This window comes from Dryas octopetala, chromosome 8 (assembly GCF_963921425.1).
Source record: "Dryas octopetala chromosome 8, drDryOcto1.1, whole genome shotgun sequence".
NCBI classification, from domain to species: domain Eukaryota; kingdom Viridiplantae; phylum Streptophyta; class Magnoliopsida; order Rosales; family Rosaceae; genus Dryas; species Dryas octopetala.
Genome location: NC_141373.1, coordinates 11,577,359 through 11,603,949, shown reverse-complemented (window position 1 = coordinate 11,603,949; position 26,591 = coordinate 11,577,359). Strand labels below are relative to the sequence as shown.

The following is a 26,591-nucleotide window of genomic DNA, read 5'->3' as shown; positions in this document are numbered from 1 at the left end:
TGTACTTAAATAAAAAGTTGTACGATAGCTGGTGCAATTATTTTGATGAAGGTTTCCTTTGCCGTCTTTATTTTGCAGTTTAGATGATATTTACTAGATAACTAATGGGCTACATATCCAATGCTCACTCAACTGACTGCTGCACTTGCAAGCATGTTGACGCAAAAGCAATTACTGAAGCCGTGGAATGCAATAGAATAGATAATTGTCTATTTGTCTCTCTGTTGATCCTGTTCATGGAAAATTCTTTTCTGTCGATGTATGTATTTAAAATCTTCCGTACCATCAATGTTTTTCCTCAAATTATTATACACTGAAGTTAATGCTTTTGTGTAGTCTATTCCTCTAACTTTTGCTTAAGTAATATAATCTGTAGATGCAGTTAGGACTTGTGAAATACCTAAACTACAGATGTGGTAGTTTGATTCCTGTAAATATTGGGTGGGCTGATTCATTGTAAATCATTCGAAATCAAGTGCGATATAACTATCTCGATCCCTCCTTTTAATGCAAGGATTACATTTAAAATATTTGCTTACACTTTTTTTATTGGAGTTTATATTGGTGATGTGAATGCTGACTTTGTTAGCTTATAAAGCATTATAGTTTTGGCCATAATGGATGTTTTCAGTATTTTGTGAGTGAAATTTATATATACAGAAAAGGTCATCCGAATAAAAGTGAATGATGTTAACTGAAACCTATGAATTTACCAAGACTATTTTCATACAATTCAATGCTGGAGAAAGGAGAAAGTAAAAAGGAAGGGATAAATGTTCCTGGATTCTGTCACCTTTTCTGAGATGGAAAAATCATGCATAAGCACAGGTTTGTTTGGTAATGTATTCTCTCGTTTTCTCTCCTTTGAATTATAAGAGAACGATTTGCAGAGATTTCTACATTGTGTTTTCATATTATATTTGTTCTCACATGGTCTACTTTTGCAGCCCTGTATGTGCTTCCTATTCTATGAAGTAGAGATTCATGGGTGATGTTTTTTGAAACCTCTGTCATTATCAGAATATGATATACCTTTCTGTTGTAAAGTGTTGTCTGTTAAATTGATACATTTATAGCAGAATTTGATTCATTTTGCATGAATGAATCGTGCCTTGCTCTGCAGTCTCAATTATGTATCTGATTATTGTGTTTAATGTTGCACAACTGATATGAAGATGGTATTACATCACCCGACAATGATTTTGAGACATTTGTTGCCTTTTGATTAAGTTATCCTTTGGGAAAAAAAAAAAAAAAAAAAAAAACTGCTAGTTGAATGCATTCTTTCTGGTGACTTAAAAACTAAGTCAGGAGATTGTGGCTGCTGAAAAATTTGTTCTTTATATCTGTTGAAAACAATCATTAATTGAATTGTATGTGAGAATGCGCATAATGGTTTCCAATGATCATTACTTGAAAAAAACAAAGGAGATTTCGATGATTTTTATTTTCCCCTTGTACTATTTGCAAGTGTCTGTTGTTGCATTTCATTGTTGAATTAACCGGAGTGTGCTTGTAAACATCTTGGGGATAAAAAAGATTTCCAAATATGAAGTATGCAGGTCGGTAGTGAGAGTATCATATCTTTGCTCATGTTGGGTTGATTTGAATTTTTTGGTTTCTCATATTGGTTTATTTTTCCTTTAAATCAGAGGAAGATAATAGCTGTCGAATTTGATCATGAAGCATTGATGGGACCCTTTTTCTTTCGCCTCCTTTTTTTTTTTTTTTTTTTTCTCAAGGTTTTGGGGAAAAGATTTGGGCAAAGGATGTTGCTGGTAAATGGTGGGAGTAGAAGCCTGTTACTGACTGAAGTAGGGAGTTTCTGGTGAGTTGTAAGACTTCTTTGGTCTGGAGACCCTAAATCCTTGTATGATTTCAAGAGAAATCAGTATCCTAGCTCTCCACTCAGGAAACACTCTGAGAGAGGCCTGATTATCAGAACTGCTTTTTCGATGCAGTTGAAAGCAACATCATGTTGCTTGACCATCCATGCCAATTGCAGAGATATCTGTGCCATATTTATTTTCATAAATTCCACTCCACTATGTTAGGAACTAAGGATGCTCCAAAGTGATAGGCAAGTCAAAAGAAAACCCCATGAAAAGGAAATTGTTTAACATTAAGGTTCTAACATAAAGTATGATAAGCCAAGGAAGTTCATGCTCAATACGTGGTTTCAAAGAAAATGTTGACTATGTTGTCAGTTCCTGCTAAAATGAACAGTTAACATGATTCTGATGATTGCTCCCCGCACCATATACATATATATGTATATATATGTGGAAAATTCTAATATGATTCTTACATAATTACATACATATTGTGATGATGCATGGAGAGCAGGATGTTATGTCCTTTTGGCGTAGTCCACCATATGTTTTTGGGTAGCCATAAAAATGAAATTTATGGCTTGCTTACATAATAGCATCCACTTCGTAATGCAAAGGTTGTGCTGGTTTATTTTGGTTAATTCTTGTTACAGGTTTTCTTGGCTAGAATGGGCTGAATAGCATTTTGTTTCCATGTTTTGCTTATCGTTTTGGGCTGTGTTTGTTTTTATCAACAAATTTAATTACCCACCCAAAAGACTACAGAGAGAGTAATAGTCTGATAAACTGTAGACAGTACTAATAAACTACTAAAGATCCAGTAGACTTGCTTGCTACTAGCAATACTGATATGCATTACTGATTCAGTGATTCCTTATTTGTATATTACACACCATAAGGTAGGGCTGTTCAGTTACATATTAATAGAAATACTAATTAGAGCTTCAAATCTACTTTTCTCACAACTTATTCACATCTACTTCTCAGACAACTTATTCAGATGACCATGCAGCATCCTCTATTTAACTGATAATACCCTCAATTATGTAGTACTGCTGCAGCATGGAGTCAAGGCTTTTTAGCTGCAACCAACGACACTTGGCTTGCTATTTTGGCTCCTCTTTCTTTTGCCATGTATAGCCCTATATGATGCATCAGTGCCTGCCAAAATTTGTTTTGCCAAATTTTAAAAATAAAGGAAAAAAACAGTTGTGGTAAGATTCTAATTTTCATTGTGGATGCCAGTAAACATAATTAGGTTTCTACTGCATATTCAGACTAACAATTTTGAGCTTATATCTACAGTTCTAGCTTATGGATTGAGGGATTTTTGTGTGCATCTGGTGCACTCAGGCTGTCACACACAAGCTGTAGGATTCACCATAAACAGGTCTCATACCCGGTCCTGTGAGAGACCAGCACAGTCCAATGAGCATACATACAATGTCTCCATTTGGAGGTTCTTTTGATGTGCTAAAATAGGTAATTTTTTCATGAACATTCTCATTTTTGTTTCATTCTGCAACAAATAAGTACTTTTTTTTTCTCTCTTTTTACTATCAGACTGAGAAGAAATTCTGTAAGTTCAGTTATGAAGTTTAGTTCTGGGAATTGTGTAGATATCCTGGATTACCTGGGGATGAGCCAAAGCTCCTTTGGTGTTTCTGGCAACCTGAAGAGGTACATCAAATGTAGCGCAGGCACCCGAATAAACCACAACGTCCATCAAAGGGGTAAGAAAATCACGGTTTCTTGCTGATAATGTAGAGCAAACAAAGTCCAGCACACAGATGTCCGTACATATTCCTACAACCAATAACTACACCAGGAGACATGTTTGTCAAATTCTTGGTTCTAGAATTTGATCAATACAAAGCTATATAACCAAATATAGAATTTGATCAAAATTATAGTTCTGAATTAGAAGGCCCCCATTACCAGTCCTTGGTGAGTAGTTATATTCCTTTATTTATGAAGATGCAGGTTTTGGGTTTGGTTGATAACTCAATATTTTTTGGTACAAAGGAGGCCCAAAGGGGAGGAGGGAATAAACTTCCTTAATGTTGTAAAGAATCAAACAAATAAAAATAACTGTATGCTGTAAAACATCCTGCTAAGATCTACTTACAGTCTTGATCTGATTTTTCTTCACCCAATCTACAAAAACATTTGAACCATCAGGTTCAATTGAACCCAAAAAACCATCGAAGCAATCTTTGCGCCTGATTGTTACATTTGGTTCTTTCTCCAACCATCTTAAGGCTGCATATTTCAGTAGAAAAGGAGATTACAAAATTATGTAACATTTGAAGACATGCATTAAAAGAGAAATGAAAAGTAAGAGATCTAATATATATATATATATATACCAGGAACCAAGTTGGATTCATCGGTGCCCTGAATACAGTGAGGGGGATATGGGTGTTCAGGTTTGTCTGGATGATGAGAATCAAGGAATGCCATAATAGGCCATTTCTTCTCACAGAAGAGTCTGGCAACTCTTGCTGACTCATTGATCATTCCAGAGATCTGCCTGTTAGGCTCCGTTGGAGCCTGCAAACATAAGCAGCAATTCAGAAATTGTAACCTTGTTGATCAGTACAAGACCATAATTTCTTTCACTTCTTAGTTACTTACTATACAACAAAAAGGTCTGAAACTAGGATAATTAGAAATAGAGCCAAGAACTAATACAATAACCCTTTAAAGTTAGTTTTAGCTTTAACCCATATGCCAAGGATGAGAGAGATGAAGCAACTGAATCGTGTCTAAAAATCAAACCAAAACCATCCTAATTAAGGCTGAAATGTTTTCATCTGCCCAAAAAGTTCAATTAGAGAACTTTAAGTTTAATAAGAAAAGAGTTACCAGATTTCCGGCGCCAACAGTGCAGAAGCCATTATTTATGTCCACAAGAACAAGACCAGTCACAACATCTTCAGGCAAATCCACAGATTCCTGCTCAAGAGGAATCTCATTCTTCAACAGATCAATCGTTTGAGACCCCATCTTCTTTTTTCCAGTGACCCAAAATCACTACTCACAGAGCAACGAAAATGAAAGTAGAGTAATAAACTGTGCATAACAAATCATTGTACATTCATATAAAGCGGTGCAGAATGTCCTATTCTATATGACCAAGTCAAGGTTAAAAGTTAGAAACATGTCCTTTTCTTCATCAGGTAGACAAGGAAAAAAACACTTCACAAATGGATAATAATATGCCCATTTATTCCATATATTTTGACCAGGTACCGTGCTACTCCCAACTTAATTATGTAATAAGTCTCTTGATTGGAACATAATTCGAATCAGCCATTATCAACTAGCATGGTACTCAACAAAAAATGAATATGGATAGGTTCGGACCTTCGGACAATCGTAGAATGATTTGGTTTCCAAGGTGATCACATCGAAGGGGGTGCTTTCTCTCTCTTATCCACTCAAATTTTGTCAACGGAGATTGTTTTTATTACTATGTAAGTTTTTTTTTTTCTTTTTTTTTTTTATAAGAAGGAAAAGAGGATCGAATTTGGGTGTAATCGAAGTAATTCTATTACTATTCCAACCAAGTTACTACAACAATTGCTTATTACTATGTAAGTTAGTTGGATATCCTTGAAGGTAACAAAGCAAACTTGTATCATTTAAAGTAATTTTAAGAGCTCTTAAACCCTTGAGGGTAATAAATTATTCTAATTTTCTATTAAATTAGATTGGATGGATGTTTCAATATAAAATTTTGGAATATCATTGAACGGCAATGTTATTCACACTATCAATTTATAATCTTGCACTCATTCTGTGTATAATTTACACTACTAACATATTGAATTAATTTGGAGTGCAAGATAACAAATCACGTGTGTGAATAGTGTGAATAGCAGGTGCCTTGTTGAAAATTTCACAAACACACGCAACTACGCTTTGCTTCACCTTCCATTTTTAGTCAAATTAGATCTAATTTTAGTACCTCTACTTTAAGTCCAACTCGAAGCAGGTATCATTTTTTCTTGGGCTAGATTCCAGAATTTTAAGACCCTTTAATGTGTAATAAGCTTTTTTGACCCTTCCCTCCCAAAACTTACTTTCCTAACTCTTTTACTTGTGAAATGTCGAATTTACTTTTGCAATAAAATACCCGACCTTATATAGACCGCTCATTCGACAACGTACTAGACCAGAAATTTGATCATCTTATTCTTTTCTTCCAAAGTGGGACAACATATTTCACATGATCGCCCCATATGGGGTCACTTAATCAAATATATGGACAACTCATATTAGGTGACGTGGAGCCTTCTTTGATACTATAAAAGAAATTAGAGTATCAAATCCAAAATTAATTAGCAATAGAGAGAGAGGCTCAAGATCCGTAAGCACTTATATATACAAGACTATACTTTTTCAATGTGGGATAACATACTCCACATTCTCACACCCTTCTCCTCAAGCTCCTTCTTGAATGGGTCCTCAAGCCTTCTCTTTCTCCTTAAACTCCGCCAAACGTGGGCATAAATTATCCTTATTGTTACATAGGTTAGTTGTCCATGTCTTTAAAGATAGCAAAACAAACTTGCGTCTTTTTGAATAATTTTATGAGCTCTTAAGCCCATGAGAGTAATGAACTATAAAGGAGAATAATTAACTAAAAGGTCCATTAACTTTAGGTACCAAATTATAATGTTTTTTCATTTCAACTACTAAAACATTTATGTCATTTCACTTTAGGTACTAAATTTCAGTTTAGGTACCAACTTTAAAAAATATAGTTATATCGAACTGTGACTATCTAACAGTCATAACTTTTTTATTGATTTGTTGTTTTTTCAATATTTGCAAGGCTTAAACTTTAATACTTAGTTTTTGAGTTATAAGATTTCATCCCCCAAACCTAAATCAAAAGTATGAAACCTTTAAAAATTTGGATTTTTTTATAAATTTTAAACAGTCACAACTGTGACTGTTTGACAATTACAACTGTAACTGTTCAACAGTCACAACTGTACAACAAACTGATTTGTGACCTAATCCAAAATGTTTTACTCTAGGTTAGTACCTAAACTAAAAAAAATTAGTGTCTTGCTGCTTTATTAAAAAACTATTGACATTTGGTATTTAATCCTAATTTTCTATTAATTAAATGATAAGTTATTAATTAATATATAAGCTAGCTTTATAAGTCAAAAGTGACACTTAACAACATATCATGACTATTTGATTATAATATAATTCGTAATATATCATTTTGTCATATAGTAACTTAAACACTAACAACAGGGAATGGATCGATACTCCACTGTTAAAGTCCTTATATTCCCATATTTATGTATACATTTTATTTGATAACGTACATCATATAAACATGACTTAGAAAAATCTATTTTCTAAATTATATCTTGAATGCTCTCATCAGAGTCTCTTGAATAAATATATTGGAGTTGTCACATAAGCCATTTTCCTGTATAAAGGGTGGTAGATTATGTGTCCTACTCTTATGAATTTTCATGCATGAATCATTAGAACTATACGTCTCAAAGTTTCTAAGTTAATGCATGTACACTCCACTTTTATATATATAGTGTTTGTGGATAAATCTATATGGATTCAATGGATAAATCAGATGATGACACGTGGCACTCTGACTTTTCAACCATTGACTTAGACAAACCAACTATCCGAGCTGATTACATCTCAACCATTAAACATCCTATGATACCGAAACATTATCTCTAAGTCTTCAGCTCGGCTCGGCTCGGCCAGACGATGATCATGATTGTACATCTTGGCTCGACTCAGCCAGACGAGGATCATGATTGTACATCTTGGTTCGGCTCAGCCATATAATGATCATGATTGTACATCTTGGTTCGGCTTGGCTAGACGATAATCATGATTGTACAACTTGGTTCTGTTTGGGCCAGAACATCATTATACTGATCAAACTAAACAAGATGATCATTGTACAATTGAGACATTTACAGTCATATGTTCAGCTCGGCTCGGATTCTTTTGTCCACCGCTATTCAAGAAGGGACAAAGTCATATGTTTGACTCGGCTCAGATGTTCTAGTCTACCGCCTTAGCAATCCTACATGGCACTTTGACCAGTCAACGGTTGACTTAGTTAGCCACCCCAGTCACTTTATCACTTCGGCTCGGCCCAATCCACGATCATGATCAGACTAGCTTGGGCAATTTTGCCACCATTGGATCACTTCGACCATTCGGCTCGGCTCGACCCGGCCCAATGCCCGATCATGATCAAACTGATTTGGACAATCTTGCCACCATAAAATCACCTTGTCATTGGGCTTGGCTCGGCCTAATGCCCGATCATGATCAGACTGGCTTGGGCAATCTTACTACCATTGGATCACCTCGACCATTGGGCTCAGCTCGACTTGGCCCAATGCCCGATTATGATCAGACTAACTTGGACAATCTTTCCACCACCGGATCGCCTCGACCATTGGGCTAGGCTCGGCCAAATGCCCTACCTTTCCAATTTAGCACATTTGACTGCTTCATACATAGGAGATTCACGGATGACATGTGTTCGGCTCGGCTCGAGGACTACGATCCACTGTCTTTCTAGAAGGTCTAGATAATATCGTCAGCCATACTCAAGTGCCTATCACTTGACACTCTACTATACCTGACATTCTAGCTTGAGATAAGACAGCTAGGGCTACCCATGGCACCAAAGTCTCCTTTGCATTCATTGCAAGCTTATTGGGTAGTTGTGCATGACACTATTATGAACTAACGAAGTTGCCTCTTCTCCACTGCTCATCCTCTTACATGTAAATGTGTTATTTACTTCTTCTTTGCCTATAAGTACACACTTATAAGGGGTTCACACAAAACCCAAAACACTCACACAAACTCTTGAGAGAATAACCCAGAAGTTTTTGCCTTGTTCTTCCATATTCTCTCAAGTTCATCTAAAGTTCATACTTTGTTCTTGCTGGTTCTTGCCCAAACACCTCATTTTGCTCTTCACTGACTTAATCATCGGAGCGTAGTTGGCTGGTACCACACTGATGCTACTTCCTTTGATTCTTGTTCATGCAAGTCATGCATCTTTGTTGTAGATCATTAGTAAACTAGCTTATCATCATCACCCTTGTTCATCCTCTAAAAAGGCTGAATCATCATCCACATCACCATTTTTAAGTTGTTGCATCATCGAGCGGATTTTTGCATCAACATATAATAAAGCAAACTATATAATATCATATTGCAAATTCCAAGCTTTACATAACAATACTGTCAATACATAAGATTTTTGGATCTCTCTTCATTTTGAGTTGGATATTGCTCGTATATAAAATTTTAGAATATTATTGAAGGACAATATTATTCACACTCCCAGGTTGTTATCATGTACTCATTTGGGAGTGTGAATAACAGTTGCTTTATTGAAAATTCCTAAACACACGGGAAAAATCTTGGTTCACCTTCCATTTATAGTCCGATCAAATGTAATTTTGGTACGTACAAGATGTTGAGAGTAATGTGGAGCAATGTTCTACATTGGAAAACTAAAGCTTAGTATATGTGCTTATAAGTCTTGGGCCTCTCCACCCATTGCCAATTGGTTTTGGGTTGGATGCTCTAATTCTATCATGGTATCAGAGCTTGGTTATTTGCGTGTAAGGCCCAACGGCCACACGTGCTCCCACGTCATCCAATACAATTTGTTCACGTGTAAGGCTCAAAAATCTCGCCACACGTGCGGGGGCGTGTTGAGAGTAATGTGGAGCAATGTCCCACATCGGAAAACTAAGGTTTAGCATATATGCTTATAAGTCTTGGACCTCTCCACCCATTGCCAATTGGTTTTGGGTTAGATGCTCTAATTCTATCATAGTATCAGAGCTTGGTTATCCGCGTGTAAGGCCTAATGGTCACACGTGCTCCCACGTCACCCAATACAATTTGTTCACGTGTAAGGCTCAAAATATCACCACACGTGCGGAGGCGTGTTGAGAGTAATGTGGAGCAATGTCCCACATTGGAAAACTAAAGCTTAGTATATGTGCTTATAAGTCTTGGGCCTCTCCACCTATTGCCAATTGGTTTTGGGTTAGATGCTCTAATTCTATCATGGTATAGCTAGCTCAACTCCAAGTCCAACTCGAAGTACATACGTACCATATTTTCTTATCATCCAATTTTTTAATTCCATTAATTTGCTGTATGTAATCAGTCAATTAAAGCTCTCTTTTATTGAAAAAATAAAAAGCATGCATGCATATTCCTTCATTTTCATTTTAGTCATCAGTGAAGGATGTTAAGAACAGTGTATTCTTTCACTTATACGGTTATACCATCACGAAAAGGCGCCATAGTGTATTCAAAAACATATTCTTTCATTTTCAGAAGAGTATTGCTCACCACCAAAAGGCACACTAGTTTAATTAAAAGGTCAAATAGTAATATTAAAACAACAAAAAGACTAGTTGTTACAGTTTAATAACAAGAAAATTAAAACAGAGAGAGAGAGAGAGAGAGAGAGAGAGAGAGAGAGAGAGAGAGAGAGAGAGTATATATTTTTGTACAACCTATGCATGCATGAAAAGGCACCCACCTATACATTTACCAAAAAGAAAAAAGGCACCCACCTAAATCACTAAATGCTTTTGGGTTCTATTTAAGCATGATTATGTGTGCAAGATTTGCAATTATAGAAAGTTAATTTTTATATATTATGGATGGTAGAATTGGTGTGAGGATGAGATTTATGGTTGTGATGATTATGGCATTGTCAATTAATATTGCAGTGAATGCCATTAATAATGAGCCTCCTTCTCATTCATTATCTCTCCCTCAACTACTTACAACACTACTTTTCTCTCATCATCACCTTCTCTCTTCCCCTTCTTCTTCTTCTGATATTTTTGGTATTCATGTACCCTGGAAATCCAAACTTCCTACATGTCTATGTGTGTCTGGTGTGGTATGCACTCCTGTACTGGGGAACACGCCAGCATATATAACTTGTGCTGCTGGAGGAGCTTTAGGATGTGCAATTGGCCTGGCTAATGCAATTAATGGATGTACTACTGATTGTACAAAGTCCATAAGCACCCATCTTGCTTTTGGTAACAGCTTCTTATCTCTCTCTCTCTCTCTACCACAAACAAAAAGAAAACAACAGAAGTTTTTTTCAATTTGAATTTTTATATAAAGAAAAGTACTGGTTTTATTTATAACATTATTGGGCTTTTATTTATTGCTACAGATGTTAATGAAGTTGAAGGCTACATGACAACCTGCTACGAAAGTTGCAAAATAAAATTTTAGTTTCTTTTTTTTTGTTACGAATTGAATATTAGACATGCACATCATAGTCCTAATTCATTATTTTTTCTTTAATATGTAATTTTGAAGGTATGCTTTTAATAAGATGAACTAATATATGATGCCTCCAGCTAAAGTATATATTATTTATGACATTATAATGGACAACTCTTGTCTGACATAATGTAAATTAATTTTCATACATGAGTTCTTAAAATTAAAGTTGATATGTATGGTGTGCTTCCAATAAATCAGTTAAAGGTTTTGCTTATTATTGATTGTTTGTGGATGATTTTTCAAGGTATTTATGGATATTTCCTATGAGTTTTAAACATGAAGTGCATTCCCTATTTATTCAATTTCGTACCCATGTTGAAAAATTATTTTCCTGTAAAATTAAGGGCCTTGCAAACACATGAAGGAGGTGAGTACACCAAATTTTCTTTTCAAGAGTACTTAAATAAAAATGAAATCCAACATCGGTTTGCTTGTCCTAAACATCCGGAACAAAATGGCCTTGCCGAACGTAAGCACCGTCACTTATGTGATATTGGGCTTACGATTTTGGCCCAAGCTCAACTACCTACTCAGTTTTGGCTGGAGACTTTTCAAACTGCAGCGTATTTAGTCAATCGAATGTCATCACGTGTTCTTGGATTTCTTTATCCTTATGAAAAGTTTTTCAAAAGAAAACCTAATTATCAATTTTTAAAAGTATTTGAACGTGCCTGTTTTCTTTATTTGCGCCCCTATAATACTAATAAGTTGAATTTTCGATCAAAACATGGGCGTGTGTTTCTTTCTCGTCATGTATTACTCGATGAGCAATCATTTCCATTTTTAGAGCTCAAGTTCTCTTCCATGGAAATGTGTTCTACTGATCCGGTTCTTCACATTGATTCAGTAAGTTCTTCTTTAACTTTTTCTCATCCTTTATCTTCCTCATTTTCGTTGCTTCGTGTCCCTAAACCCTGCAGGTTTCACTTCCCCGCCTGGTACATTGGGTCCGACTTCTTCATGCTTCTCTCTTTGACAATGGCCGTCACCATTTCAGCAACACAAGAGATGGCAACTACTTCAGACGATCGACCTTAAATCCTTTACTTATATGTTGGGGTCGGCAATGGGCCGGGCCGGGCTAGCCCGGCCCAAATGTTTTGGGTTCGGGCCGGGCTTGGGCTTGAATTATAGAAGCCCAATAGGGCTTTTGGGCCGGGCCGGGCCGGGCTTGGGCTTTAATACACAAGCCCAAGGCCCGCCCATCGGGCTTTGGCTTGCGGGCTTGGAGGGCCGGCCCGGGCTAGGCCCGAACGGGCGGCCCAAAATGGGCCCAAAGCCTATTTAGACACATATATATCTTCAAAAAAAAAAAAAAGGATTTTGGCTATATTTTGATTTGAATATGAGACCTCACATAACAAGCTTCAACTCTCAACCAACTGAGCTGACTAGTTTATTTGTCAAGTTTGTGAATCATAACATATTTAATAGCTCTTTCGTTTATTTACTTCAATAAATTATTAATATACTTATTAAGTTATTATATAATACTATTATGTTAGTAATAGTGTAATACCATAAATAATAAACTTTTAAAATTATATACAACATTACAACTATAATAAAACATAAATGTACATATGTATTATTATATATTTTATTACATATTTTTATAAACAAACGATGCAATTGTGTTGTCAACGATTCAAACCGTTCAAATTTTAGTTCCTCACTCAAAGATAATTTGTGCAAAAAATTAGCTCAATCGGAGATGTAAAAGTGACATAATGATGGTCAAATTAATGAACGATCGTGGTTTTTCTAATGATCATCGAATGGGTAGATGAATTTCGATTTAGCCGATTTTTTGTACGGATGATCTTTGACTATGAACATAGAAAATGAACAGGTCAGATTGTTGAAATCACGTTGTGGTCTTCATAATTATGGAAACAATAAGGTTTCAACGGGAAAGTTATTAGAATTATACTCTTCAAGTGTATTTATATGTAGAAGCTCACATATCGATCTTGTTTTCAACGATCCGAACCGTTCAATTTTTAGTTCTCCACTCAAAGAGAATTCTTGCAAAAAATTAGCTTAATCGAAGATGTAAAAGTGATTTTTCTAAATGTAACGGTGGTCGAATTAATGAACGATCGTGGTTTTTCTAATGATAATCGAATGGGTAGATGAATTCCGATTTAGCCGATTTTTTGTAAGGATGATCTTTGACTATGAAAATAGAAAATGAACGGTTCAGATCGTTGAATTAATGAAATGACGATTGTGGTTTAATAATTTTAATTATACTTGTATTATAAAAGTTGTATGTACACATATACATTTATATTTTATTATACTTGTAATGTTGTATATAATTTTAAAAGTTTATTACTTTATTATTTATGGTATTACATAGTTTACACTATTACTATTTACTAACATTATAGTATTATATAATAACTTAATAAGCATATTAATAATTTATTATAGTAAACAAACAAAAAACCTATTAAATATGTTATGATTTCCAAATTGGGCTTTGGGTCGGGATTTGGGCGGGCCTAAACGGGCCGGGCTTCGGGCGACCCATGGGCTTCAAGGGGATGGCCCAAGCCCAACCCAAGAGACTTTCGGGCCGGGCCGGCCCAATTTTCGGGCCAAATCGGGCTTCGGGCCTAATGGGCCGGGCGGGCTTCGGGTGGGCTTCGGGCCTTGGGCTTTTATATATCATATGTAAAAGTTCTTAGCCCCAGTATTATCAAAATTGAAAATGTGGCAAGTTTTAAATAGATGGTTGTGCCACTCCGAAGGATGAGGTGGCAGGGAAAGCTCCAACCAAAGTTTGTCTCCGAATTTACGATGTAATGAAGGGTAATAATAGAGTATTCTTGAGTTGCTAAAATAAAAACAATTGAAATTATAATAATGAAAGTAAAAGTTCTTCCAAACTACATAGACCAAATGTAAAATTTCATTATTTATAAAATCGAGCCAATCCTTACAGACTCACAGCTCACCTTTTTCAAAGTCTCAACTCACGCACTAGAAATATAGGAAAAAAACTTACCTATAATAATAGGTATCTATTATAGAAGCTGACTTAGTAAGTTAGTATAAAAAAGATAACTTATATTTTGAAATTGAAGAATTATTAAATTGAGATACTGATTCAGTAAGTTTCTCTTAGAAACAAAGTATTCAAACCAAGAGCCCCTTATCCACCACAGCAAAACTCTCTTTTCCTTGAAAACCCAAATCATCTCCAAAGATGACACTATTCTAATCAACCTCCAAGCTCTGTACTTATATAATATGCCTTCTCCCGCAACTATAACAACACCATCCTTATGCCCAACTCCAATTTTCCCACCAAAGCATTTCCATAACCCGCCAAGCAATCAGTTTTCTCTGAGAACCATCTTCCACAGACCAAGAATGGCAACTCTTTCTGGGCTCGCTGTTGGGTCACAGCTAGTGGATTCTTCAGTTAGTGATGGTGGTGGTGATAATGGGGTCCGTACACTGATAGAGTTTGTGGGCGAGACCCGCGAGGGAGGTGTCAATGTGGGAGATGATCTGGTGCTTTTGTTCCATCATTTACAGTATGCCTGCAAGAGAATCTCAGCTCTTGTGGCCTCTCCTTTCAATTCTAGCCTTGGGAAGAATATGGGTCTTTCCGGTGGTACCGGTGCGGCTAGTGGGTCGGACCGGGATGCACCGAAGCCACTCGATATCGTTTCGGTGAGTTTAGGTTGCTTTCATTGAAACCCAGAAGATAAAATTTTCTTTGTTGTTGTTTTAGGATTGTTCAGGCTAAGTTTGTGTAGTCTTTACAATATGCTATGTTTGTATGTAGTTTATAATGCTTGGTAGTAAATTGGGAAGGAAATTATGGTGTTTATAATGCTTGTTATGAAGCTTTTAATTGAATACATGGAAGACGCCACTTTAGGACTGATTGTAATATAGCTCTAATTTCAGAGAATGCGACTCAAATTGCTTAAGTTGAAAATAATACCATTTGGTGAAATCGCCTAAATTAGATGATGATGATCCTCAAACCTGTATGTGAAGAGATAAGAGAGTTTTTCTCTTTGCATGATAGAACTTGGTAACTAAGCAGCAGAGGGATCCAATATGTGAGGACAGTTTAGTAAAGGTGTGTATAGTATGACTTTAGAATTTCAGAAAGAATTATTTCTTCACAAGCAATAAATCAAGCAGTTATTCTAGTGATGTCTTTTCACTTTCTGAGGGAGGTTCAACCCAATCAGGCTTTATTTGACTGTAACTTTTTTATCTGGGTGTTGTTAGTTAAGGCCGTTCTTTAAATTTAAAAAAAAAAAAAAATTGTTTATATAATGTTTAACTTCTCTTGCGCTTACCCCCTTTGGAAGAATAGGATTTACTTTGAACATGCTAATTGATTTAAGATTTGTCTTGCTGATGAATGCATACATATTATTATATATAAATTTAAAAAGAATGCATCATCTAGTAATTTGTCTTGTTGCCGAACAAGAGGTCTAGGATTGAAACCCTTCTTCAAAGAGGTTTTGGGAGATCTGGAATTTTCCTTCTTTAGGGTAGGGTGGAGTTAAGGGGTAACTAAGAAAGAAAGTAATATTGCACTGATCTTGTCTGCCTTTGTAATTTCTCATATTAGCTTGCCTTCTTGTCTGGAGCAACCTGGATTTTCCTTCCACTAAATGATGGTGAAAAAAGAACATTTCTGATTAACTGAACTTTCTTGTTTATAGAATGAAATCATCTTGTCATCTCTTAGAAATTCTGGTAAAGTAGCTGTCATGGCTTCAGAAGAAGATGATGCTCCAATTTGGATAAGTGATGATGGTCCATTTGTGGTGGTAACGGATCCACTAGATGGTTCTCGAAATATTGATGCATCCATCCCCACTGGAACCATTTTTGGGATTTATAAGCGCCTTGTGGAACTGGATCATCTACCAAAGGAGGAGAAGGCTTTGCTGAATTCACTCCAGACTGGAACTAGGCTTGTAGCTGCTGGCTATGTTCTTTATTCATCAGCCACAATATTCTGCACCAGCTTTGGTTCAGGAACACATGCATTTACGCTCGATCATTCAACAGGAGATTTCATTCTCACACACCCAAGCTTAAAAATTCCTCCTCGCGGTAATATTTACTTCAATATAGTAGATTTGATTTGGTCATCTATATACATTTCTGATTGTAAAGAGAAAAAAAAAAAAAAACAGATTTATTCAGTAGAATCAAAAAATCATCTAAACGGTACAATGACTATAACACCTAGAAAAGAGATTGCATGGTGATTGTTATTTTTATCAGAATAAGCATCTCCTAAATTATACCTTCTATGATTTATGATAAAATAGCCCGAGGATTCAATTTTATACGAGGGCTCTGCATGTTTGTTTGAGAGAAGAGAGATTGAGAAATGCAACATAGAAGCATTTAGATTCCACTTACCATTGCTCTTTATTTTCCAGGGCAAATATATTCTGTAAATGATGCTCGATACTTTGACTGGCCCAGTGGATTAAGGCAATACATAGACACCGTGAGACAAGGGAAAGGCAGATACCCCAAGAAGTACTCAGCCCGTTATATCTGTTCTCTGGTAGCTGATTTTCATCGAACTCTACTGTATGGTGGAGTTGCAATGAACCCAAGGGACCATCTTCGTCTGGTTTATGAAGCCAACCCTCTTAGCTTTCTTGTGGAGCAAGCTGGGGGGAGAGGTTCTGACGGTAAAAATAGAATTCTTTCAATTCAGCCAGTCAAGCTGCATCAAAGGCTGCCTCTGTTTTTGGGAAGCTTAGAGGACATGGAAGAGTTGGAGAGTTATGGAGATGTACAACAGAAAGTGAACCCTGGGTATGAGGTTTGAATGTTTGATAGTATGCTTGATCCCCCAAAATTCAGTGGATATTTTATATGAATAAACCTGGGTTTGGTTTCTGTTCTGGGTCATCAAAATTAAGAATTCTAAAGCCCTGTGTGTTTCTTAACCATTTCAAACCTAATAGTTGTTTGATTCCCCCATCTTCTCGGCAACTAAATATAGCATGAAGAGTTTAGGTGTGAAAACCAGGTGACATGAGTCTCTTCTGTGTATCATGTAAATAATGCTCTGTATGATATTGAGTGTAATCTCCTCATGTGATCAAATAGCCCTATTTGAGCAATAACTATTTACCGGAACATATCTGAATAATAAACTGTTAAAAAAAAAAAAAAAAACTGATATATTAATTAGTTATTAAATTAGTTTTTGTTTAATTTTTTTACTAGATTAAATTTCTTTTTATTTAATTAACGAATGGAAGGCGTAGGCGCGTAGCATTGGATGTGAAGTGAGGGATGATGTTGGGTTCTTAATGAGAATTGTGGCAATGCAGGCCCAGAGTGGATTATTGGTCCTTACTACGGACTTCTGTGCTAATAAGAAAGGTATAGGGTTTACTCTTGACACGTGGCTGTACCCCCAGTTGTATAGACAGATTCTTTGAAAGCGAAGCAAATAATCTCATTAATTTCTTGAGGATGGACCTAATTGGCTCATGGATTCTATTATAATAATTCAGTTGTAAATGAAATGATTTCTTAATGATAATAATTTGATTCTCAAAAATTCCTTTTATTTAAATTTTTAGTCAAGTAATTTACTTTTTTTTATTTAATTAATGAATAGACGATATAGTGTCAGAAATGTGTAGTGAGAGATGATGTTGGATTATTAACGGAGGTTGTAGCAACGCAAGTCCATAGTGGGTTACTATGACATTATTTGTTAATAAGACGGGTATAAAGTTTGCTCTTGAAGTGTGGTTACTCCCTTGGTGGTAGAGACTTCCAAAGAATCTCATTTGTAGGAGGTGTGCTTGGCGCCTAAAGGGTGTCTTGTGGATGAGGTGCGTTCTTTGTTGACTCGTACGGGTCCCAAAGAGGTGCTGCATTGTTGTGAAACTATGACAAGGTTGCTCATGAGATTGCACGCTTTAGTGTTTAAACTCGAGGGTGTCTATTTGTCTTGAGGATGGACCTTCTTGGCTCAAGGATTCTATTTTTGATGATTTGGTTGTAAAAGAATTGATTACTTAACTTAATTAATTGTTATCAAAATCTTATGTTTATTTTATTAACAGTTATATGATTAAACTATTTATGATTTGATTAATTTTTTTTTTGTATAAATGATCATTAAAGGAAAATCTAAAAAATAAACGGTTCGGATTATGAGACTACATTGTAAGTTTTAATTTATTAGTATGAGAATAACACATAAAAAATTAGTAGATAATCCAAATCCAAATTAGTAGAGGATCCAAATCTGAATTAGTAGAGGATCTGGATCCACTGTTTATTATTCACTTGAACATATGAATGATTGAATGTTAACCTTTGGCAAAGCTAATATATTAATCTGTTATTAAATTAGTTTTTATTTAACTTTTTTTTTGACCTGATTAAACTTCCTTTTATTTAATTAATGAATGGGTGGCGTGGTGTTTGGTGTGTTGAGAGGGATGATGTCGGATTTTTAACAAGAGCTGTAGAAATTCAAGCCCATAGTGGATTATCGGTCCTTACTACAAACTTATTTACTCTTAAGATAAATGTCGAGTTTGCTCTTGACGCATGGCTACTTTCCCTTGGTGGTGGAGATAGATTCTTTGGAAGCAAAGAATCTTATTAATTCGGCGAATGTGTACTTGGCGCTTGAAGGGTGTTTTGTGGATGAGGTGCATGGAGGGTCTAACGGCGGTGCTGCATTGTTCGCAAAATTGCAACAAGGTTGCTAATGAAATTGCACGCTTTCGTGTTCAAGTTCGGGGGTACTTTAGCATGTTTAGCTTAGTCTTTAAGTAGCCTTTCATGCATTTAGAAGGGTTCCCGCCAATCTTCGTTACCCTCTTCAACAGTTATCATGTTAATTGGCTCCGAGCGTCGAGGCACTACTTCGATCGTTTCCGTCTCTCCGCTTCTATTTAGTTTGAGAATGGACCTCCTTGGCTCATGAATTCTACAAATGATTCAATTGTAAGCAAATTGATTTCATAATTTAACGATAATGATTGGTTTTTTTTTTCAGTTTTGGTATCCAAACTTTGAGTCATGTCTTAATGTGGTACCTAAACTTTTATTTGAGCCAATTGAGTACCTAAACTTTTATTTTGTATGTAATAAGTACCTCATGAAATTTCTGTTATAATGGTTAACAAAATCTAGGGATAATATTGTCACTCTAGAAAACTTATATTTTATTTCATTTCATTGATATATTTAAAAGTGAAAAAATTAAAAAAATCAAATGTTTCAAAAGTTAAACATAAAAAATAAAAAATTTGCTGCATCGTCCACCCAAACCCAGCACATTGAACCATCATCCCCCTCTCTTTCACCCAAAATGAACCACTCCTCTGCCTCTCTCTAAATGATTCACTTCCAAAAGGACAATTGTAACTCATACACAATGCTAGATTGCCAAATAATCATTGTCATCTTTTCAATTTTTATATTTTAAGTGGGATTTATGGATAAATTTGGGTTCAACAGGGCAAAACCAAGAAAAATTATTGAGGCATCTGATTCATTTTGGAAGTTTGTAGAAGAAACAAAAAACCATTTTATTGCTATGAATTGAACTTTGGACACAAGAAAAATTGGGTTCAATTTGTAAATTAATGCAGATGGTTTGATCTTCCTGGGGCAACTAGCGGAGAAGAAGGTGTGAATCAAGTAACCAGAGAAGAAATGCAACATCTTACCCAGCGAAAAAGAAGGTGCGAGTTCGTATCGTTTCAGAGACTTGCGAAACAGAGAGAAAAAAATGCAAAAAAGAAAAAGAAAACAAAAAGATGATGGAGACTAGGGGGGCCGACGTCGGTGAGAGGTGGCGCCTGCGTCAAGAGAGAGGGAGGGGCTACCGGCGCCTGAATCGGGTGGGGTGGGTAATAGGTCTGCAATTGGGGTGGCGAGTTTGGGTATTTGGGTGTTTGGTGATGGGTGTGCAATTGGTTCAGTTACGGTGAAAGGCAGAAGGGGATGATGGTGCAGTGGTGCTGGGTTTGAGTGAGAGAGAGAGAGAGAGAGAGAGAGAGAGAGAGAGAGAGAGAGAGGATTGGTTGCCGGCCGGTGAGGGAGATGGTTCTGGGTGGTGCTAGGTTGGAGGGGAATGGGGGTTCAATGTGCCTGGGTTTGGGTGGACGATGCAGCAAATTTTTTATTTTTATGTTTAACTTTTGAAACATTTGATTTTTTTAATTTTTTCACTTTTAAATATAACAATGAAATGAAATAAATATAAGTTTTCTGGAGTGACAATATTACCCCTAGATTTTGTTAACCATTATAACGGAAATTTCATGAGATACTTATTACATACAAAATAAAAGTTTAGATACTCAATTGGTTCAAATAAAAGTTTGAGTACCATATTAAGACATGGCTCAAAATTTGAGTACCAAAACTGAAAAAAACCCATAATGATTTGACTCTCAAAAAAAGAAAAAATTCTTCCATTTAGATTTTGTTTGGCGTGATTAAATTTTCTTTAATGGTAATTATTCAAGCAAGCTTTGCTAATTTTAGTGCGTGCCAGTCAGGTGCACACGCACACACCCAATTTCCCCAATGCAGCAATGCCCAATGCGCACTGCGCACCCTATCATGAATCCCTCAGCGCAGCTTAGCCCCCAAAACCCCACTGTCTGCAACACAAGTCTCCGGCCTTAGGGACCAAAAAATCCTAGAGAGAGAAACAATTTATTCTAGAGAGAGAGAGGGGAATTGATAGGTGAATCTTTCCATATATAAACAGTGAGAGAGAGAGAGAGAGAGAGAAACAATTTTAGTGAGAGAAAGTAGTATGGGAAGCACCTTTCTCTCTCTACCAGCGAAGCGTTCGATATCGATAATGTCCTCCGAGCCCAATTTCGAAAACGGATCCTCCAAGCGCTCCAGGCCGCCGCCGCCTCCGCTCAGCGTCCCTCCGGGCCACGTGGCCTTCCGCATGCTCTGCCACGCGTCGCGCATCGGCGGCGTCATCGGAAAGTCCGGGAGCGTGATCAAGCAGCTCCAGCAGGCCACCGGGGCCAAGATCCGAATCGAGGAGGCCCTGGTCGAGTCGCCCGACCGGGTCGTGGTGGTGATAGCCCCGAGCGCAATCCGGTCCAGGATTTTGCTGAGGACTCCGGTCAACAACAATGGCGGTGGAGAGGAGGAGGAGATTGAGGTGTCCAAGGCGCAGGACGCGCTGCTGAGAGTGTTCGAGAGGATTCTCGAGGTGGCGGCCGAGAGCGGCGCGATAGCGGCCGGGGTTGGAATCGTGTCGTGCCGGTTTCTCGCCGAGACGGCGCAGATTGGGTCCGTGATAGGGAAGGGCGGGAAGGTGGTGGAGAAGATTAGGAAGGAGACTGGTTGTAAGATTAGGGTTTTGAATGAGAAATTGCCGGCTTGTGCTGCTGCCACGGACGAGATGGTCGAGGTGAGGTTGTGTCCTTGCTTTTTTGGAGATTGAATTGAAATTTTGCCGTTGCGTGTAAGTTTGAGTTTGGGTTTTACTTCAAAAGGCCTGCATTTTCTTTGTGTGTGATGGAGTGAATTAATCATTTCTAGCTTATGTGAATATCCCAAATTGATGAGATGAGTATGGACTATTGAATTGAATTTGGTAAATTCTGTTTAGGTTATGTAAAAATTCAAACTTTAGTGTGGACTTTTGAACTAACTTTATTAGTCTAGGGTTATTGTAGTTTAAATGTGCTTGATTTCTTTTCCAATAGGACCAAATTGTTGAGTAGGATGGTCTGTGGTTATGCTGGATTACTTTAATTTGTCGGGATTTTACTGGTTCTTACATTGTAGTTTTTGGCTTATTCTCAGGTTTTCAGTAGAAATGAGAGAATTTTATTAATAAGGAAATTCTATAAGAAACAGGGATAATGTTCTCTTACTAGACAAATGCTTATGTTGTCAGATTGTAAGAAACCGTACTAGATGTCCTCGGTGATAATTCTAGAAGCTAGTAAGGAATTGCATTGAGGAAGCTTATTTCCAGTGAAGAAATGCTTTGAAGTAGGACTTGAAACAAAGAAGACAGCAAGTATAATTCTTTAAGCTTTCGAAAAGACCATCATTGTTCTTGAATACCGGGCTAAGCTTAACATCCCCTTGATATTGAGATATTTTGTATAATCTTATTAAACCTTGTTTAGAGACAAGGTAAAGACCATTTAGTAGAATACTCTGTTTTGTCATTCCAGTGATAGCAAGACCTTCGTGTAGGTAATGCAAATTCTAGAAATAAAATTTTAAACAAAAATTCATTTGGAGATCTTCATGGGGGCAACATTCATATTGGCACACAAATATTAAAGCAATTTGGAGTAAGTGATGCCATTGGCATTTGAGGTCCATGGATATTGAGAATTATAATGTTTATTTGGGAATATAGGAGATAAGAATTACTGTATTTCTCTGATTTTATCATAAAGAATGCGGATAACATGTATCAGAATTGGTGATGACTGATGAGGAGGTGGATCTTTAGAATATATGGTTATGATTATATTCAGAAGGTTTTAAGGTTGTACCGTGTCTTCTTATAATTAGGACTGCTTCTCAAAAAAATAAAAAAAAATATAAAGGAGGAATATTATAACAACCCTTATAAACTCTTAACTTGAAATGGAAAACAATATCTGTGAGTTACTGATACAAAGTTTGGCAGTTTTAGACAATTGTTTTGATCTCCTGCCTGCCACTCTGCTAAGTTGGGCTAGTTGGGCTTGTGCCATTTGCATACTTGATTTTGACCTGAACCATAGCCTGATGATTAATATAAATTCTTAAGTCTCTTGTTTGCATTTGTAGAAGTCATTTGATCAAATTAGTTAACATTTAGGAGGAAAGAATTTGGTAGGTGATATAAGGTCATCCTTTTTCTTTCCTTTCAGGAGCTAAATTTATCAGTTTTGTTAACTTCTACTTCTGACTTCGCTTGCCTTTCAGGTCTGTTGTAACAGAAAATATAAAAAGCTTATTCCTTGTATTGTGTCATAGTAAAGCTTCTTGAGTGACTGTTTGCATGTAATATGGTTGTTTGCCTCCATTTGATTGCATTTCAGTAATATAAAAAAGCTTTATTTCTTTCTCTGCTTGAAAATGATTCAATGGTGTGGCAGATAGAAGGGGATATTTTTGCTGTAAAGAAAGCACTTGTTGCTGTCTCTGGCCGCATTCAAGATTGTCCATCAGTAGACAAGACAAGGATGATTGGAAGCAGGCCTTTCGAGGCAGTTCCCCGTGAGACTTTACCTGACCTGCGTCTAGATCATCTTTCACAGAGGAACACAATGCCGAGCAGCTCCATGAGTTATGCTTCAGGAGTTCGTCCGCCATCAATTGAGGCTGAAAGGATCCCGACACAGGAGACAAGAACACTACAGCAGGAAGTTACTTTTAAGATTCTTTGTGCCAATGATAGGGTTGGGGGTGTAATTGGAAAGGGGGGTGCCATTGTCAGGGCTCTTCAGAATGAGACAGGTGCTGCTATAAGTGTTGCAGCAGCTGTGCCTGAGTGTGATGAACGATTAGTTACTGTTACTGCAACAGAGGTTTGTCATTAAGTTATTTTTCTTGTTGTTTCTTTTCTTTTTCTAATTTCAATATATGTACAGGCATATTTGTTAGTAATTTGTTTTATATTGGCTTCATCTTCTAGAGTCCTGAATCACGATACTCGCCAGCACAAAAGGCTATTGTTCTTATTTTCTCAAGGTCTGTAGAGGCGGGCATTGAAAAGGGGCAAGACCCAAGCTCAAATAAAGGGTCACCCCTTACTGCACGGCTTGTAGTCCCATCAAGCCAAGTTGGTTGTTTGCTGGGAAAAGGGGGTGTAATAGTTTCAGAGATCCGGAAGGTAACTGGTGCTGGTATACGAATAATAGGGGGTGACCAGGTCCCGAAGTGTGCCTTAGAGAATGATGAAGTTGTACAGGTGCGGTGGTATGACAATCTCTAAGCAAGCCCCATTTAGTCCCATTTAGTGAAATTTGTTATATTTGGTGACATAAATTTGATAATATTAACTCGCAAGCTTCTCATATATTTAGTTGTCATCGGTTTTACAGATTTCAGGAGATTTTTCAAATGTGCAAGATGCCTTGTACAATGTTACTGGTAGATTACGAGATAACCTTTTCTCCAGCACGGTAAATAATTCTGGAAGGAGGAGCAGTTCATCCATGCTAACTGATACCAGTCCTTATGGAAGACTCAGGGATCCTGCTCCTATTGGATATCAGCCATCACCATCAGTTGGTGTTTCTCATGGTCTTAGTCGACATACAACTCTAACTCAAAGTATGGATCATCTTGGACTTTCCCATAGTTTAGACCATCCTTCCTCACCAAGGCCATGGGCATCACAGGTAAGCCTCTTTATCTCTCTCATTCTTGTGCACGCATGTGGTTTACTCTTTTTATTTTTATTTTTCTCGGTTGATTTATTGATTGAATTGCAGATGGTAGCTTCAAGGGGCCTCACAGATGGCAGGGGTTTAACGTCTCTTAAAAGTGGCTCAGAACTTGGCAGGTTGGTAACCCAGCACAATGCCTAGAAAATTATCAGATTAAACTAAGCTATAAATGGGTCTCAAAAAAAATAGATGCCTTGATAAAGCATGAGTAGATAGCATCAGATCTTGAGATTTGAGTAGGTTGGTTTGAAGAAACATTTAATAAATTTGGGATCAACTCATCATGATGTTTTCGGGGGTTAAGCTGCCATTGGGGTGCATCTAAATTTATGGATTTCAAGTGAAATTGAAATTTGAATAAGATATAGGGATTAAGGTGGACCAGTAGTCAAATCAGACATCCCGTTTTGTGATTTCCAACCGACTCTTTTAGCTCTTGCAGTTAGATATCAACTGATGATATGTAGGAATTAAAGACATTCGCACAGTTTTACCTCTTTCTGGGACATTACACAGCTCATTGTGCTAGTTGATTGCTCATATCATCTGCAGCCCTAATTTCATACTAAATTGAAATACTGAACTGTCACTTAAAAAGTGATCATAAACTAGTTACCTCTCATGTAGTATTCCATCTGACATCTCAGTGTGTCACTTAAATAAAATATCCACCTTATTTGGTTACTATTGGAAAGGTGAAGAATTATGTATTCTAAGTTTCTAATAGGCTGCATTATTACCTAATTTTTAACCTTTCCCTTGGTATCAGCAGCGGAAGCAAATCTGCTATTGTGACAAATACAACTGTAGAGATCATAGTTCCTGAAAATGTTGTTGGCTCTGTGTACGGAGAGAACGGTTCCAATTTAGCTCGATTAAGACAGGTATTCCAAACTTGAATTTCATAATTTTTCGTAGTATTGGTTCTTTGGTATTATTTTAATCAAAATGTGCTCATCATCTATAGCTAGCAAGACTAGCAAGCGCCCTGATTGTTGGATTTCAAACCTCAAGATAACAACTTTGTCTTTATTATTTTTGAGAGCTGCCCATGTGTACTAAAATTTCTAATCAGTATATTATTCTTGAGAAAGAATTATGTAAAATTAGGGAGGAGCACATTGAAGTGGCTGGAACAGCTGGGAAGAACATAGTTACTTCTCCAGAGAAGAATTCTCTCCTTTTCCTCACCCAGATCTCCCTCCCCTGTTTGAGGGAAGGGGTAGTTGGGGTATTATATGGATTGTCAGAGAAGGGGAGGCAGGCCTTTGAGCTTGAGTATTTTTGTAGTGCACCCCAAAGCCAAACTTAGGGCATCAAAGTTGCTACTGTTTTGATCTCTCTAAAATGTCTCATTGTATATCAACTTAAACTTACCCTCTCTTTTTTATGTTTCCTTCGTAAATCAGATTTCAGGTGCCAAGGTAATAGTGCACGAACCCCGTCCAGGGACAACTGACAGGATTATTGTCATATCTGGGACACCTGATGAAACCCAGGCAGCACAGAGCCTCCTCCATGCATTCATTCTTACTGGACCATCATGACAAATACTTGGTCTTGAGAGACATACTTGCAGGAGAACAATCCGGGTGGTGGGTGATCACTTGGTAATTGGTTTTTGTTATGTCAAATATTGTACACTAAAAGTAGGAACATTCAGCCATTCGCCAATCTGTCAATAGTGTGTTAAGATTCACTGTGCCCTGATTGATTTATCATGTATTCTTCAGAAAGAAGTGGAAAGTTTGACAAGAGTCTTGCTACCGTTTTCACAACCTTGTTTTAAATCTCAGAATCAGTTTTGGGTGACAACGGAATTGCTTGGTTAACTCCTAGATTTTTTTTTAATGAAATTACACTTTCGTCATTCATCAATTTTTATTCCTTATCAATTTTTTTTGTTATCAAATTTTTAAAATTAGAAAATATGTCATGACTAACTGCAATGGTCATT

General features: G+C 36.9%; 3 protein-coding genes across 4 annotated transcripts; 2 read left to right on the top strand and 1 right to left on the bottom strand.

Moving 5' to 3' along the window:
* Window positions 1-2,634: 2,634 nt before the first annotated feature.
* LOC147277223 (nicotinamidase 1-like) lies at window positions 2,635-4,922 on the bottom strand. Its single transcript, XM_086253974.1, has 5 exons — window positions 4,701-4,922; window positions 4,202-4,385; window positions 3,961-4,094; window positions 3,466-3,651; window positions 2,635-2,993 (listed from the first exon to the last, which is right to left on the bottom strand). Exons 1-5 carry the CDS (start codon window positions 4,839-4,841, stop codon window positions 2,901-2,903), a joined length of 738 nt encoding a protein of 245 aa, XP_086110100.1. The 5' UTR covers window positions 4,842-4,922; the 3' UTR covers window positions 2,635-2,900.
* A 9,397-nt stretch (window positions 4,923-14,319) lies between these two features.
* Window positions 14,320-17,311, top strand: LOC147277222 (Inositol monophosphatase family protein). Its single transcript, XM_086254345.1, has 3 exons — window positions 14,320-14,888; window positions 15,908-16,304; window positions 16,640-17,311. Exons 1-3 carry the CDS (start codon window positions 14,460-14,462, stop codon window positions 17,038-17,040), a joined length of 1,227 nt encoding a protein of 408 aa, XP_086110471.1. The 5' UTR covers window positions 14,320-14,459; the 3' UTR covers window positions 17,041-17,311.
* A 3,487-nt stretch (window positions 17,312-20,798) lies between these two features.
* Window positions 20,799-26,389, top strand: HEN4 (RNA-binding KH domain-containing protein). 2 transcript variants are annotated; one of them, XM_086253562.1, is made up of 7 exons: window positions 20,799-21,639; window positions 23,339-23,770; window positions 23,878-24,153; window positions 24,287-24,586; window positions 24,680-24,750; window positions 25,404-25,518; window positions 26,044-26,389. In XM_086253562.1, the coding sequence occupies exons 1-7, from the start codon at window positions 21,022-21,024 to the stop codon at window positions 26,179-26,181; spliced, it is 1,950 nt and encodes a 649-aa protein (XP_086109688.1). In that variant the 5' UTR covers window positions 20,799-21,021; the 3' UTR covers window positions 26,182-26,389. The 2 variants fall into 2 exon arrangements, with proteins under 2 accessions (XP_086109688.1, XP_086109689.1); XM_086253563.1 differs by having other exon boundaries at window positions 20,800-21,639; window positions 25,407-25,518.
* Window positions 26,390-26,591: the final 202 nt, after the last annotated feature.